The 12,159-nt window shown below is 44.0% G+C and overlaps 1 protein-coding gene across 3 annotated transcripts in view; it reads right to left on the reverse strand.

The window, feature by feature from the left end:
• LOC113655246 overlaps positions 1-12,159 on the reverse strand; it is a 55,365-nt gene that overhangs the window by 20,188 nt on the left and 23,018 nt on the right. Inside the window, exons 1-2 of one of the 3 annotated variants that reach the window (XM_027165653.2) lie at positions 1,629-1,794; positions 566-592 (exon numbers count right to left, since the gene is read on the reverse strand). The exons of 1 other annotated variant lie outside the window; for it this stretch is intronic. In XM_027165653.2, the coding sequence (XP_027021454.2) occupies positions 566-592; positions 1,629-1,668 (67 nt within the window). In that variant the 5' untranslated portion in view covers positions 1,669-1,794. Of the gene's footprint in view, positions 1-565; positions 593-1,628; positions 1,795-12,159 lie in introns of those variants that run through there. One more of the 3 variants, XM_047812872.1, reaches the window with a different exon arrangement.

Consider the following 12,159-nt stretch of genomic DNA (forward strand, 5'->3'; position numbering starts at 1 on the left):
ATAGATGCAATTTCAGATTCTCAAAATCAAAAAGCAAATAAATGTATGTATAGAGCAAACACCCATGTTAATCCCACCTCTGCTTCTTCACCAACAATATATAATGTAAACCCTGCCCCATTTTATCATATTGGTCTAGGACAAAGACCAATTTTATTAGAAATCTTATAAAGAAATTCCATTATAGTGAGGCATTGCTCAAGAGACCACCAGTGGCAGTTTGGCAGTGCAGTGGCTTGAATGCTGATCCTCTCGTCAACAACCCAGTGCCTTAACTGCTCAAGCCACCACTGCACCAGAGATCAGGTTTCAAAATTTTAATAGCAGAACAGTGCAAAGTGCAGAATCAAACCTAAAGTCTGAAGCTCTTTAAAGACTCACTGGAAAGAACTTATACAGAATCAAGCATCTGGAACAGATAACCTGAGAGCCTTTTATTATGTCACTGATGTCACTTGCGACCCACAACCCCTACAAAGCATGTCTAGATGTTAACCACCACCTTTGGTGGATATTTGGCTTTTACAAAATCACAGTTACACCTTTTGAAACTGATGAGCCCTACCTTCATGTCCAACAGCAAAGGCAATCACTAAGAACAAGAAGAAAAATGTCAGTTTTACTTACAGTAGCAAAACAATCCAGTCAAGTAAACGGAAAAAGTGAGGCATGTCAGACTCAGACAGATACAAACTGAATACACCTGCCTTTTTTATTTGGTAGTATGCAATGAATAACTGACATGATCCAGTACAGTACGGTTTAAAGTACAGATAAAGATCCAATTAGTAGAGAAACTTTAACTCCTATTATTGGTGGTCTGTCACACAAAGTGAAGCAAAAAGTTAGCATGCAATCCAGATTTCAAATAAAAAACAAATGCACCTTAAACTATTAATAATTTACAAAATAAAAGTTTTCATAAAGAATAGAATTTAAAAAGTAGGAAAATCAGTACACAAATCAGTACTACATTCATACTAATTTATATTCATAAGAATCACAAGCTCGAATATTGTACAAACAATAATACAAACAAATATTGCTCTCTGTTATACACCTTTATTGTAAATTGTGTGGTAAAGAAATCGTGATAAGGCTTTTTTCAATGACCTGAGCAGGTATGTGAAACTTTTTTTAACTCAAGGTGTCAAAAACATGCCTGACTTAGTGTCAATGTTGCTCTTCTGTGTTTTAAGCAAATTGTTTCAGCAAAACACTCATGGAGTGAGCACAAGTTAGTTAGAGCAGTAAAAAAGCTCACCATTATAAACAGTATTTGGCCAAGATTCAGCAAGGACGCAATGGTTGTTCAAAATGTTGTACGCATTACATATTATTATAATATTACTTTACCAAAGCCAGTGTCTGGGAATAACCTGTTATATTATGTCTATGAAGCCCTTGTGATGTGTGGAAAATGAAAATAAGACTTTCTTCTTCTACTTCTATTAACCCTGTTTCAGTCAGACAGAAACCCTCAATCATAACAAAATCAAAGTCTGTGCAAGTCAGACAGTTTTGTTACTTGCTTTATGACATATCCATAGCTTATTATTCATTACATTTACATCTGCATGACAACATCTCGCACTTGGTACAGTATATACTGTATAGTAAACACTTACCTGTAAGAGTGCGAAAAAGAACAATATCACTTCTTAACATTATCTTGCATTGATTCCTGGATACATTCAGGAAGGATTTTCAGTCTGCAAACTTTGCTTCCTACAAACTTGCCTAGAAGGCAATTAACGCCACCTGCTGGTAAAAAACACAGACTAGAATTGTGTCCTACAGACTCATGCACTCAGGTCTGAATTTATTCATTCTGAAGGGGTTAGACACGCAGGTAGTGACACACAGAGAAACAAAGACAGACAGATGGGCACAAAGACACAAACAGTGAGACACATGGGCAGAAAAAAGTCAGACAGTGAGACACACAGTAAGTCACATGGACAAAGAGCCAGGCAGGCAGTGAGACACATGGGCAGAGAGAAACACAGTCAGACACATGGGCAGTGAGACAGGCAGACAAACATGGGTGTGGTTTATTAACCTTGATTTAGTGGGCGTGGTTTATTAACCTTGATACGTGGGCATGGTTTATTAACCTATGTTTTTCATAGTGTGATTTCATATGGTTGACTTTTTGTGTTTTTTTTTAAACCTATGGCAGTACAAAACCTAAAATTAGACTGTGCCAATATTTGAACTAAAGCTGAAATGGGTTAGTGTTGAAAACACTATCAAAGTTGGTCTTACCTTGAACGCAGGTGTCCCTTTAAATGAAGGAGGCAGATTTAGACCTTTTTGTCTTTTCAAGATCCTCACAATGGGAGGCCTTTTTTTTTTAATTAAAAGTAGTGTAATACAAATAGGTGTGTGCAATATATGTAAAATAAAAAGAAAATTACAAATAAAAACTTCTTCAATCAAACAGTATTAGAATAAGTAAAAGGTATTAAGATGCAAAGATTATAACAAACCAAGAAACACTCTCCAAGTATAAGCTTGCTTTTGTTCCATGATGCACCTACCTGTACTGTAAAGTAGGACATGCCCTAAGGCTGTCTACAATAGAATGCATGCACAATGTGATTCAAGGCAGGCTTTTATATATTCCTATTGTGGCCAGTTGGATTTGGCTGTCAGGTTTGGTTGGCTTTGTGCCTTTTAGACGGCTAGCATCTTATTTCATACACATCTCGGTTCCCAAACATATTTCGCCGTCGACTCTGTGTGCGCTACTATTGTCTTTTTTTCTCTATCCTCAAGGTTAAGACTTCCATATATGGTCATAAGCTTTATTATAGCAAGCTATAAAACACTGCGTGTGCAGGGTACTCCTCGCGAATACACAGAAGGCTTCACTTCAACAGCAGGCCTTGAAGCACTTTGCATGCGGATACTCCCAATAATATACAGTAGGCTTTATAAGCTTTCGCTACAAGAAACAGCTTTTCATCTAAGTTTACAGTAAAATAAACAATATTAATCTAATCAACTCTATTACACGAGAATAGATGATTATAAGAAAAAGAAAAGCATTTCAGAATTTTCTTGAACATTCTGAAAATAACGCATTATAATCTTTTTTCTTTTGGAATCTTCTTCCAGCTGTCTAGGTACAGCGTCTGATCCCTTTGTGTCTTCTTCTAAACACTCATATTCAAATCTTTCAACTCTTCAACCAACTCTTCATTCCTCAAGCTTCATTTTCTTTATTTTATTCAACAGTTGTTTTATTTCATCTGCTGTTTTACTGATTCTCTTTTTTTTTTTGCTTCTCTTTGACTTTTTCTCCTAGCTGTACGTTTACTGGTATTTGTAGCCTTAATCTCACATTTCTTTTGTATGGGAATATGAGAGCATGGTTTTGAAGTTGGATAGCATTGATAAGGTTCATCTAATTAACAGGAAGTTAACCATTCATTTCCTTCATCATCCATTCTACCCACCATTCCTAAACTCCTTTGTTTATTTACCTTACGTTTCTCTTTTCTGTCCCTATTTTTCCTTCTCTTTGTATTATCTATGTCCGACTTTCTACTGACGGATAAGTTAATAATTGGTTGTGGTGTACCTTTATATTTATTATTATTTATTTGCTGAGAACCAGTATTAAGAGAACCAGTATCAGGGCGTAGGTGGAGACCTGCAACTCCATTCCGTGCATGCCAGTGTCTGACGACAAGCTCTTCTAAGATACGATATTTTCTTACAAAACATGAGCAAAATTATTTCTGGGAGCTCAGGTCATTCAGGATTAGGGTTCATCTCCTCCATCTCCTGAGCGATCTACAAAGATAAATCATACAGGTAAATAAGGATGAACATAAGTTTATGTTTCCTTTTTAATAATAATAATAATAATAATAATAATAATAATAATAATAGCTAGAAATTTTATGTTTAAGCCACTTGCGATTTTCCTGATTACGGATTTCGTACCTCAGGTTCTGCTCTGCTTTCTTCTTTAAAATGACTGTTTAAAACAAAGACATACAGCAATTTATCCTGCTCACTGATTGACAGACCCTGCACTAAAACTTGGCATTTGTTGCAAAGAATATTTATTAACAACAAACATAAACTTACCTTTCTTTGAATTTCATCCCTGATTCATATAAAGAACACAATGTTAGACATAATTGGTAGAAATTCACAACAAATCATGTTTTCTTTTTCTTTTGTTACTTTTCATTATTTCTGAACAATTAATTTTAATCATGTCTCATGATTGTATAGAACTAATAAATAATTGCTCCAGAGAGAACTCACAGGAATCGTAGATTTGTAACATGAGCCACGCAGAACAAAACACTGTTTCAAGTGGTAAAACAATCACACGGAGATCTCCTATAGATCGTGCTCCTTTCCCTGGAAGTCAATAGAACAGTTAAATCTTACCTTGGAGTGTAAATCAAGTCAAAACATTATTTGGAGTGTGAACAATGTTTTTCCTCCAATAATTTTTTAAATTTCATATTAGTTCCGAGGCACAGGCCAGGTTAACACACTTGGAACAATGTGCTGTCTTCCCTTGTCCATATATTTGAGCTCAAAGATGTCCGACTGGTGTCTCTGGGATTGACAGGGGAAAGAAAGTACCTCTCCTCCTACACTTTGCTTTCTAGAAGTCACAGTCTACATTCCCAGAAAAACACATGGCCTGAGAGTAACTCTTCCGTTTATAACCGGTGTATATTCACTGAGTAATCTTTATGTTTTGCTCCCAGCTAAACAGACCAGGCATGTAATGTGGAACCATGTTAAAGATATGCCCTTCCATGATGGATTTCCCATTGAAATGGCTGAATGGGAATTAAACGTTAACTTGAAATGAACACAAAGGTTAATTAGAAGGGGACAAAAGTTAATAATGAGATTTAATCGATGTGCATGGCAACAACTGCTGCAATGGAAGGTATGTAGATATTCAGAGACCATCCAATGCCCTGGGTCTAATTTAGAAATTTTAGTTATGTAATAATGTGCAGCGTCTGGTACAGGTCATTTAGATTTCATGTCCAAGGCACCCTAAACTTCAGCATCTAATCTTCAATCAACCGGTGAGCAACCCAGTTTTACACACACAACTGGCTCCAGAATGACTGGAGCCTACACAAAGACCAGATAACCCGCATCTCTGATTGAACTCATAGGGGCCCTCAACCCGAACACACACACACCCACACACACACAACACAATGAGACATTCCTTTTACTAATAAAACAAGTATATAAGATACTCTAAGATTCTTGTTCTTATAACCCTGTTGTAATGTGCTTGCCTGACTTAAAATTATTTACTCCTTACTTTCCATGACAAGAGTGTATTTTATTCATGTGTCAGAAAGCAACATTGTATTTAACATCAGTTATACTCTAATTACTGATCATGGCATGTTAATGTATACCTGTTCTAATGCTGTATGCCCCTTTATGGTATGATTTTTTACTTCCCTAATGAAAGTGCATTTTGTTTTGTATTTCATTTTTGTTTCTTTGCCTTTATAAGAACACAATATCGTATTAACATCAGTTACCCTTTGATTACTAATCTGTGTATGTAATGTACCGCTGCCTTTATACTGTCATTACCCTTCATGTTTAGTATCCAAATGACCACAAAATTATCGGTTACTCATTTTTCAAACACTGGTGTATTTTATTTGGGCACAAAAGGCGCCATACCGTCTTAATACACCTTGGATAAAACTTTAAAGTCATCTAAAGTTTGATGGCTAAACCACGCCCACAGACACCTGAAACAAAGGGAGTTTTTCCCTCCGAAATCTTGGCTGTAGTATTGGCCATCTCCCCAAAGATGGGTGGAGTTCGCGACCTTTAAATTGTCACAAACACCACCAATCCGTGGTCAGACTTTCGGAACAGCTTGGAGACGACTCCATCTTCCTTCAAAGAAGTTCCAGCAAGCTTCACTTCCAAGAACGACAACTGCTCTGACCTTCAGGAGAACTTGGAAGAACGTCTGACCCCACCCTAACTGACTTTTCAGAGATTTCTCTGTTGCATCCGGACTCTTGTGCAGTAAGCCAATGCAAGTAACCGTTTCCTTTACCAACCAATTTAGATGCGTATTTTAAGTATGAACCTTGTATTGTGTCTTAAGGTGAATTTAAGTTTCCGGTGATGATTTCCCAGTTAGGGTGTGATTAATTTTGAAGTTTAAGCCTCAAAAACACATTTTTTTTTCTGTTTATGACAGAACCATAAAATACCTGCTTTCAGGATCAGTTCTGTGGCGAGAGCGATGGCACTGACAGTACTGAGAACTACAGCTCCGAACATGTAGATCATCTTGTGAAGGAAATCTGTCATTCAGACCACACTGATATTAATGATCCAGAAAGAAGAACATTTTGGACAGAAAAACATGATTATTAGTAAGCTAAATATAATAAAATGTGCACATTAGAGAGAATAAACAAGTTTCTATAGATTTCTCGACTCACCAGGTAAATATTTAGGATGTTTGAACAAACAAGTTGCTGTCAGAACATGGATCAATGGGATCAGAGCCAAATATCCAGAACGATCTGAAACATCTTAAAGATATCACCAAATGGATGAAATCATTAATGATGAAATTTAAGAATTTTGCTGTCATTTTACTGTTAAGATTAGCAAAGAATAATCACTGTGAAAATGACTGATTATAAAATATGAGGAGTTCATTATTTCGTTACAAATTTAAGTATAATTTTCACATATTTTATGCAAAAGAAATCTATAAGATATTCCTGATTCAAATGAATACTTTTTCAGAATTAAATTTGAATATAAATCATACTTCAATTGTTTTTATCTTAGTCTTTATACCTTTTTAACTAGGAATTTAGAAACAAATTTTTGGGATATTTTGCACCTTTTTTATCCATAAGAAGTTTCAGATAATGGAAAATGATTGCACCAATAGCAACGATTAAAAATGGGACGATGGCAGTGCAGAATAAATCTGAAAAGAGAAATAAATTTGGACATGAATCATCAAAACATACAGTCATTGAGAGTCGTTGAGAGAGACAAAGTCAATTGTCCTAAATAAAGTAAATTGTACTAATAACTATCAGCTTTACTATAACTGTCAGCGCACTCATCCGAAGCTCACCTTCGCGGCGCACTCTGGTGACGTCATTCCCTGTCGCATGACTTTTATACTCGGCACTGCTATTTAAGCACGCCGTTTATGCTGGATTCTCGCCAGATGATCTCTCGTCACTACGTCGCTTTCTTGAGTCACTCCTGCCAGCCTCCGGTCCGAGTGTTATCTGTGCCTCGCATTTTCTATTTCCGTGTGGATTTTCCCGTCTCGGATTACCTTTTTTCCCTGTCATTCCTTACGTGAGTTTTTCTCTGCTGCCGGTTGTTTTGGTTCCGTTTTTTGCGCTCCGGTTATTGACATTTCGGATTACCCTTTTTTCCTGTGTGGATTACTGCCCGTTTCTGATTGGATTATTTTTTTTTCCTCCAAGACTTTGCCTGGTTACATTCTGTGCATTTATGTTTTCATATATAGACATTTATTACTATCTTTTATGTTAATAAATTTTCTTTTTTTTGGACCCTGACCTGCGTTTGGGTTCTCCTTCCCAGCACCCTCATCTGTGTCACTGATAGTATCATCTGGCCAATAATGAACCCAGCAGGATCTCTGGAGATGCAGTCCCAGCTCGACTCCTTGTCCAAATCCTCCGCTGCGCATGAGCGCCAACTCAAGGAGATAGCCGCATCCACCAATGAGCTCATTCGGCGCATGAGCATGCTCACCACGACACAGGCCTCCTCGCCCTTTACGAGGCCACCTGCCCAGCCCCCCCAACCCGTGGTTGAGCAGAACATAAACCCCATTCGGGAGCCACATCTGCCTCATCCTGAGCGTTTTTCTGGTGAGGCGGGACTTTGCCGTGCATTTTTGATGCAGTGCTCAGTGATCTTCGAGCTCCAACCCTCCTCCTTCCCTTCGGATCGGTCCAAGGTAGCATACGTTATCTCTTTGTTATCTGGGAAGGCCAAGATCTGGGCAACAGCAGAGTGGGAACGTCAGTCAGTCATCTGCTTCTCGTTCGATGCCTTTTCGGCTGAGCTGCGCAAGGTTTTCGACTCCACACTGCCTAAGATGGACGCCACTCGAGCCTTGTTCGAATCATCTCAGGGGTCCCGCTCAGTGGCTGAGTATGCTGTGGATTTCCGCATGGCAGCTGGGGACAGTGGCTGGAACCCCACGGCGCTCTACGACGCGTTCTACCGCGGCTTGTCCCCCCAGGTGAAGGATGAACTCGCGGCCCGAGAACTCCCTCAAGAGCTTGACGACCTGGTTTGTCTGGCAACCAGGATCGATCGCCGTATCCAGGAACGAAGAGAGGAGGGTCGCCCAACCCGTTCCTGGCCTCCCAGAACCCCGAATGCCAAGCCCCCTGTCGAACCAGACAGGTCATATGGGCCTCCCAGAAACCCATATGTCAAGACCCGCTCGGAGTCTTACAGATCACACTCTCCTCCACCTCCACAGCCCATGGAGATAGGACGGCGTCTCCTGTCCGCAGCAGAGAAGGAGCGGCGCCGGGCCCACGACCTCTGTCTCTACTGTGGCAAGGCAGGACACTTTGCCTTCGCATGCCCAGCAAAAGACAGGGCTCGCCGTTGACGGAGGAGCCCGCGGCGAGCCTCTGGTGTTTAGCCTCCCCCAAGCCACTTCTCCGAGCCCGTTTCCAGATCAAGAGCCAGGAACATGATCTAGCGGTCTTCGTTGACTCTGGAGCTGACGCGGAGTTCCTTGATGAGGAGTTAGTGCGTCAGCTGGAGATCGAGACTGAACCTCTACCCGCCAGTCTCCAGGTACGGGCCCTGGATGGCCATATCCTTCACCGAGCTCGCTACCGCACCAAGCCCCTGCTGGTGTCCGTCACCAAGGAACACATGGAGTGGATCTCCTTCCTCGTTATCCCTTCGCCCCATGCACCAGTCATGTTTGGATTACCTTGGCTGCAGAAGCATAACCCTCACCTGGATTGGTCCAGCGGCCGGGTCCTTGGTTGGGGGATCTACTGCCAGGCTCATTGCCTGACCACCTTGGCACCCCGCTTGTTATCAGTCAAGGAGGACCTGCCCCCCGATCTCTCTCTGGTGCCTGCTGAATACCATGATCTGGGACAAGTGTTCAGTAAAGCTTGTGCCACTTCCCTACCACCACACAGACCTTATGACTGTGCTATCGACCTCCTGCCAGGCACTGCCCCCCCCCCCCGGGGGCGCCTGTACCACCTATCCAAGCCTGAAAGGGAAGCCATGACCCAATATATACAGGAGTCCTTGGAGTCAGGCATTATCCGCCCGTCTTCATCCCCAGCCGGTGCAGGTTTTTTCTTTGTGGAGAAGAAGGATGGGACTCTACGACCCTGTATTGACTATCGGGGTCTGAACGCCATCACCATTAAAAATCGCTACCCGTTGCCTCTCATGGCCTCCGCTTTTGAGCTCCTTCAGGGGGCCACCATTTTCTCCAAGCTGGACCTTCGGAACGCCTATCACCTAGTCCGCATTCGTGAGGGCGACGAATGGAAGACCGCATTCAACACTCCCACTGGCCATTACGAGTACCGGGTGATGCCGTTTGGCCTCACCAATGCCCCAGCAGTATTCCAAGCACTGGTCAACGACGTTTTACGGGACATGTTAAACATATTTGTGTTTGTTTACTTGGACGACATCCTCATTTTTTCTCGCACACCTGAGGAACACATCCGTCACGTCCGTGCAGTGCTCCAGAGGCTTTTGCAGAACCAGTTATATGTCAAGGCTGAGAAATGTGATTTCCATGTCACGAAAACCACCTTCTTGGGTTTCATTCTGGCAGCAGGGAGTGTTCGGATGGATCCTGACAGAATCAAGGCTGTTCGGGACTGGCCCTGCCCTGGAACACGTAAGCAGCTCCAGCAGTTCTTGGGATTCGCTAATTTCTATCGGCGATTCATCCGGGGTTACAGCTCGGTTGCTGCACCCTTGCACCAGCTCACTTCTCCTCTTCAACCTTATTCTTGGGGGCCTCAAGCCGAGCAAGCCTTCAGGAAGCTAAAGCAGCTTTTCACCTCTGCCCCCATCCTCTCCTTGCCGGATTCCACGCGACAATTTGTGGTTGAGGTTGATGCATCTGATACCGGAGTTGGGGCCGTTTTGTCTCAAAGGGACATCAAGGACAATAAACTTCACCCGTGTGCTTTCTTTTCACACCGTCTCTCCTCGTCTGAACGTAACTACACTATCGGCGAACGTGAGCTACTGGCAGTCAAACTCGCCCTGGAGGAATGGCGGCACTGGCTGGAGGGTGCGGAACTACCATTTCTGGTCTGGACTGACCATAAGAATCTTGAATATCTCCGAACTGCCAAGAGACTGAAACCCCGACAGGCTCGTTGGGCACTCTTTTTCGGCAGGTTTAACTTTGTGCTGTCTTATCGGCCGGGAACGAAGAATGGGAAGCCAGATGCTCTCTCTCGTCAGTTCTCCCCCGATCCCGTCGAGGCCGTTGCTGAACACATTCTTCCCCCCTCTGTCACTGTTCGGGCGCTTCGACTCGGGATAGAGAGAAGGGTTCAGCAAGCCATGTCTAACCTGCCGGTCCCTACTGACTGTCCTGAAGGTAAACTTTATGTCCCTGACCAGCTCCGTTCCCAAGTTCTTCAGTGGTGTCACAACTCTCGGCTTTTCTGTCATCCCGGTTTCCCTCGGACCCTATCGGTTCTCCAGCATCGTTTCTGGTGGCCTTCGCTCAGACATGACGCACGGGAATTTGTCACTGCCTGCCCAGTATGTGCGCAACACAAGAGCTCTCGATCTCGCCCTGCCGGCCTCCTGCGGCCCCTGCCGATCCCTTGCAGACCTTGGTCCCACATCTCACTTGATTTCGTCACCGGCCTCCCTCTTTCTGATGGCTACTCCGCTATCCTCTCGGTGGTCGATCGCTTTTCCAAGCTCGTCCATTTTGTCCCCCTGACCAAACTCCCTTCAGCCAAGGAAACGGCGTTGCTCCTCCTCCAACACGTTTTCCGGCTCCATGGCATTCCCCGGAATATAGTCTCGGACAGGGGACCCCAGTTCACCTCCAATTTTTGGAAGGAATTCTGCCAGCTCTTAGGCGTCTCCATTAGCCTCTCCTCTGGGTTTCACCCCCAGTCCAATGGGCAGACGGAACGGCTCAACCAGGAGCTGGAGACGGGGCTCCGTCTCCTCTGTGCCGAGGATCATTCGTCTTGGGCCTCCAACCTTGTTTGGGTCGAGTATGCCCATAACTCTCTGCCTACTGCTGCCACGGGTCTTTCCCCTTTTCAGGCTGCCTATGGCTATCAGCCCCCATTATTCTCCACACAGGAGCTAGAAGCCTCAGTTCCCTCAGCCTTGGCCCTTGTGAGGCGCTGTCGTCGAGTCTGGAGAAGAGCCCGCCTCGCCTTGCTGAGATCTTCCCGGAGTTATGCTCGCTGGGCCAACCGCAGACGCCGCCCCGCTCCTCCTTACTGTGTCGGGCAACGGGTGTGGCTTTCCACCAAAGACCTCCCGTTGAAGATTGCATGCAGGAAGCTGGCTCCCCGTTTCATTGGACCGTTCCCTATATCTAAGGTTATCAATCCAGCTGCGGTCCGGCTCAAGCTGCCCAGAGTGTTTCGCATCCACCCCACCTTTCACGTTTCCAGGCTGAAACCTGTCCAGGCCTGTGCACTGGTTCCCTCCACCAGACCCCCTCCTCCCGCCCGGGTCATTGATGGCGGCCCTGCGTTTACTGTCCGTCGGCTCCTGCGCTCCAGACGCCGTGGGAGGGGTCTACAGTACCTGGTGGACTGGGAGGGGTACGGCCCTGAGGAACGCTCCTGGGTTCCGGCACGCCACATCTTGGACCCAGGCCTCCTCTCCCAGTTCCATCGTGACCACCCCGACCAGCCTGGTGGGACGTCGTGAGACGCCCCGTGGAGGGGGGGTACTGTCAGCGCACTCATCCGAAGCTCACCTTCGCGGCGCACTCTGGTGACGTCATTCCCTGTCGCATGACTTTTATACTCGGCACTGCTATTTAAGCACGCCGTTTATGCTGGATTCTCGCCAGATGATCTCTCGTCACTACGTCGCTTTCTTGAGTCA

Source organism: Tachysurus fulvidraco, chromosome 4 (genome assembly GCF_022655615.1).
Source record: "Tachysurus fulvidraco isolate hzauxx_2018 chromosome 4, HZAU_PFXX_2.0, whole genome shotgun sequence".
Taxonomy (NCBI): Eukaryota; Metazoa; Chordata; class Actinopteri; order Siluriformes; family Bagridae; genus Tachysurus; species Tachysurus fulvidraco.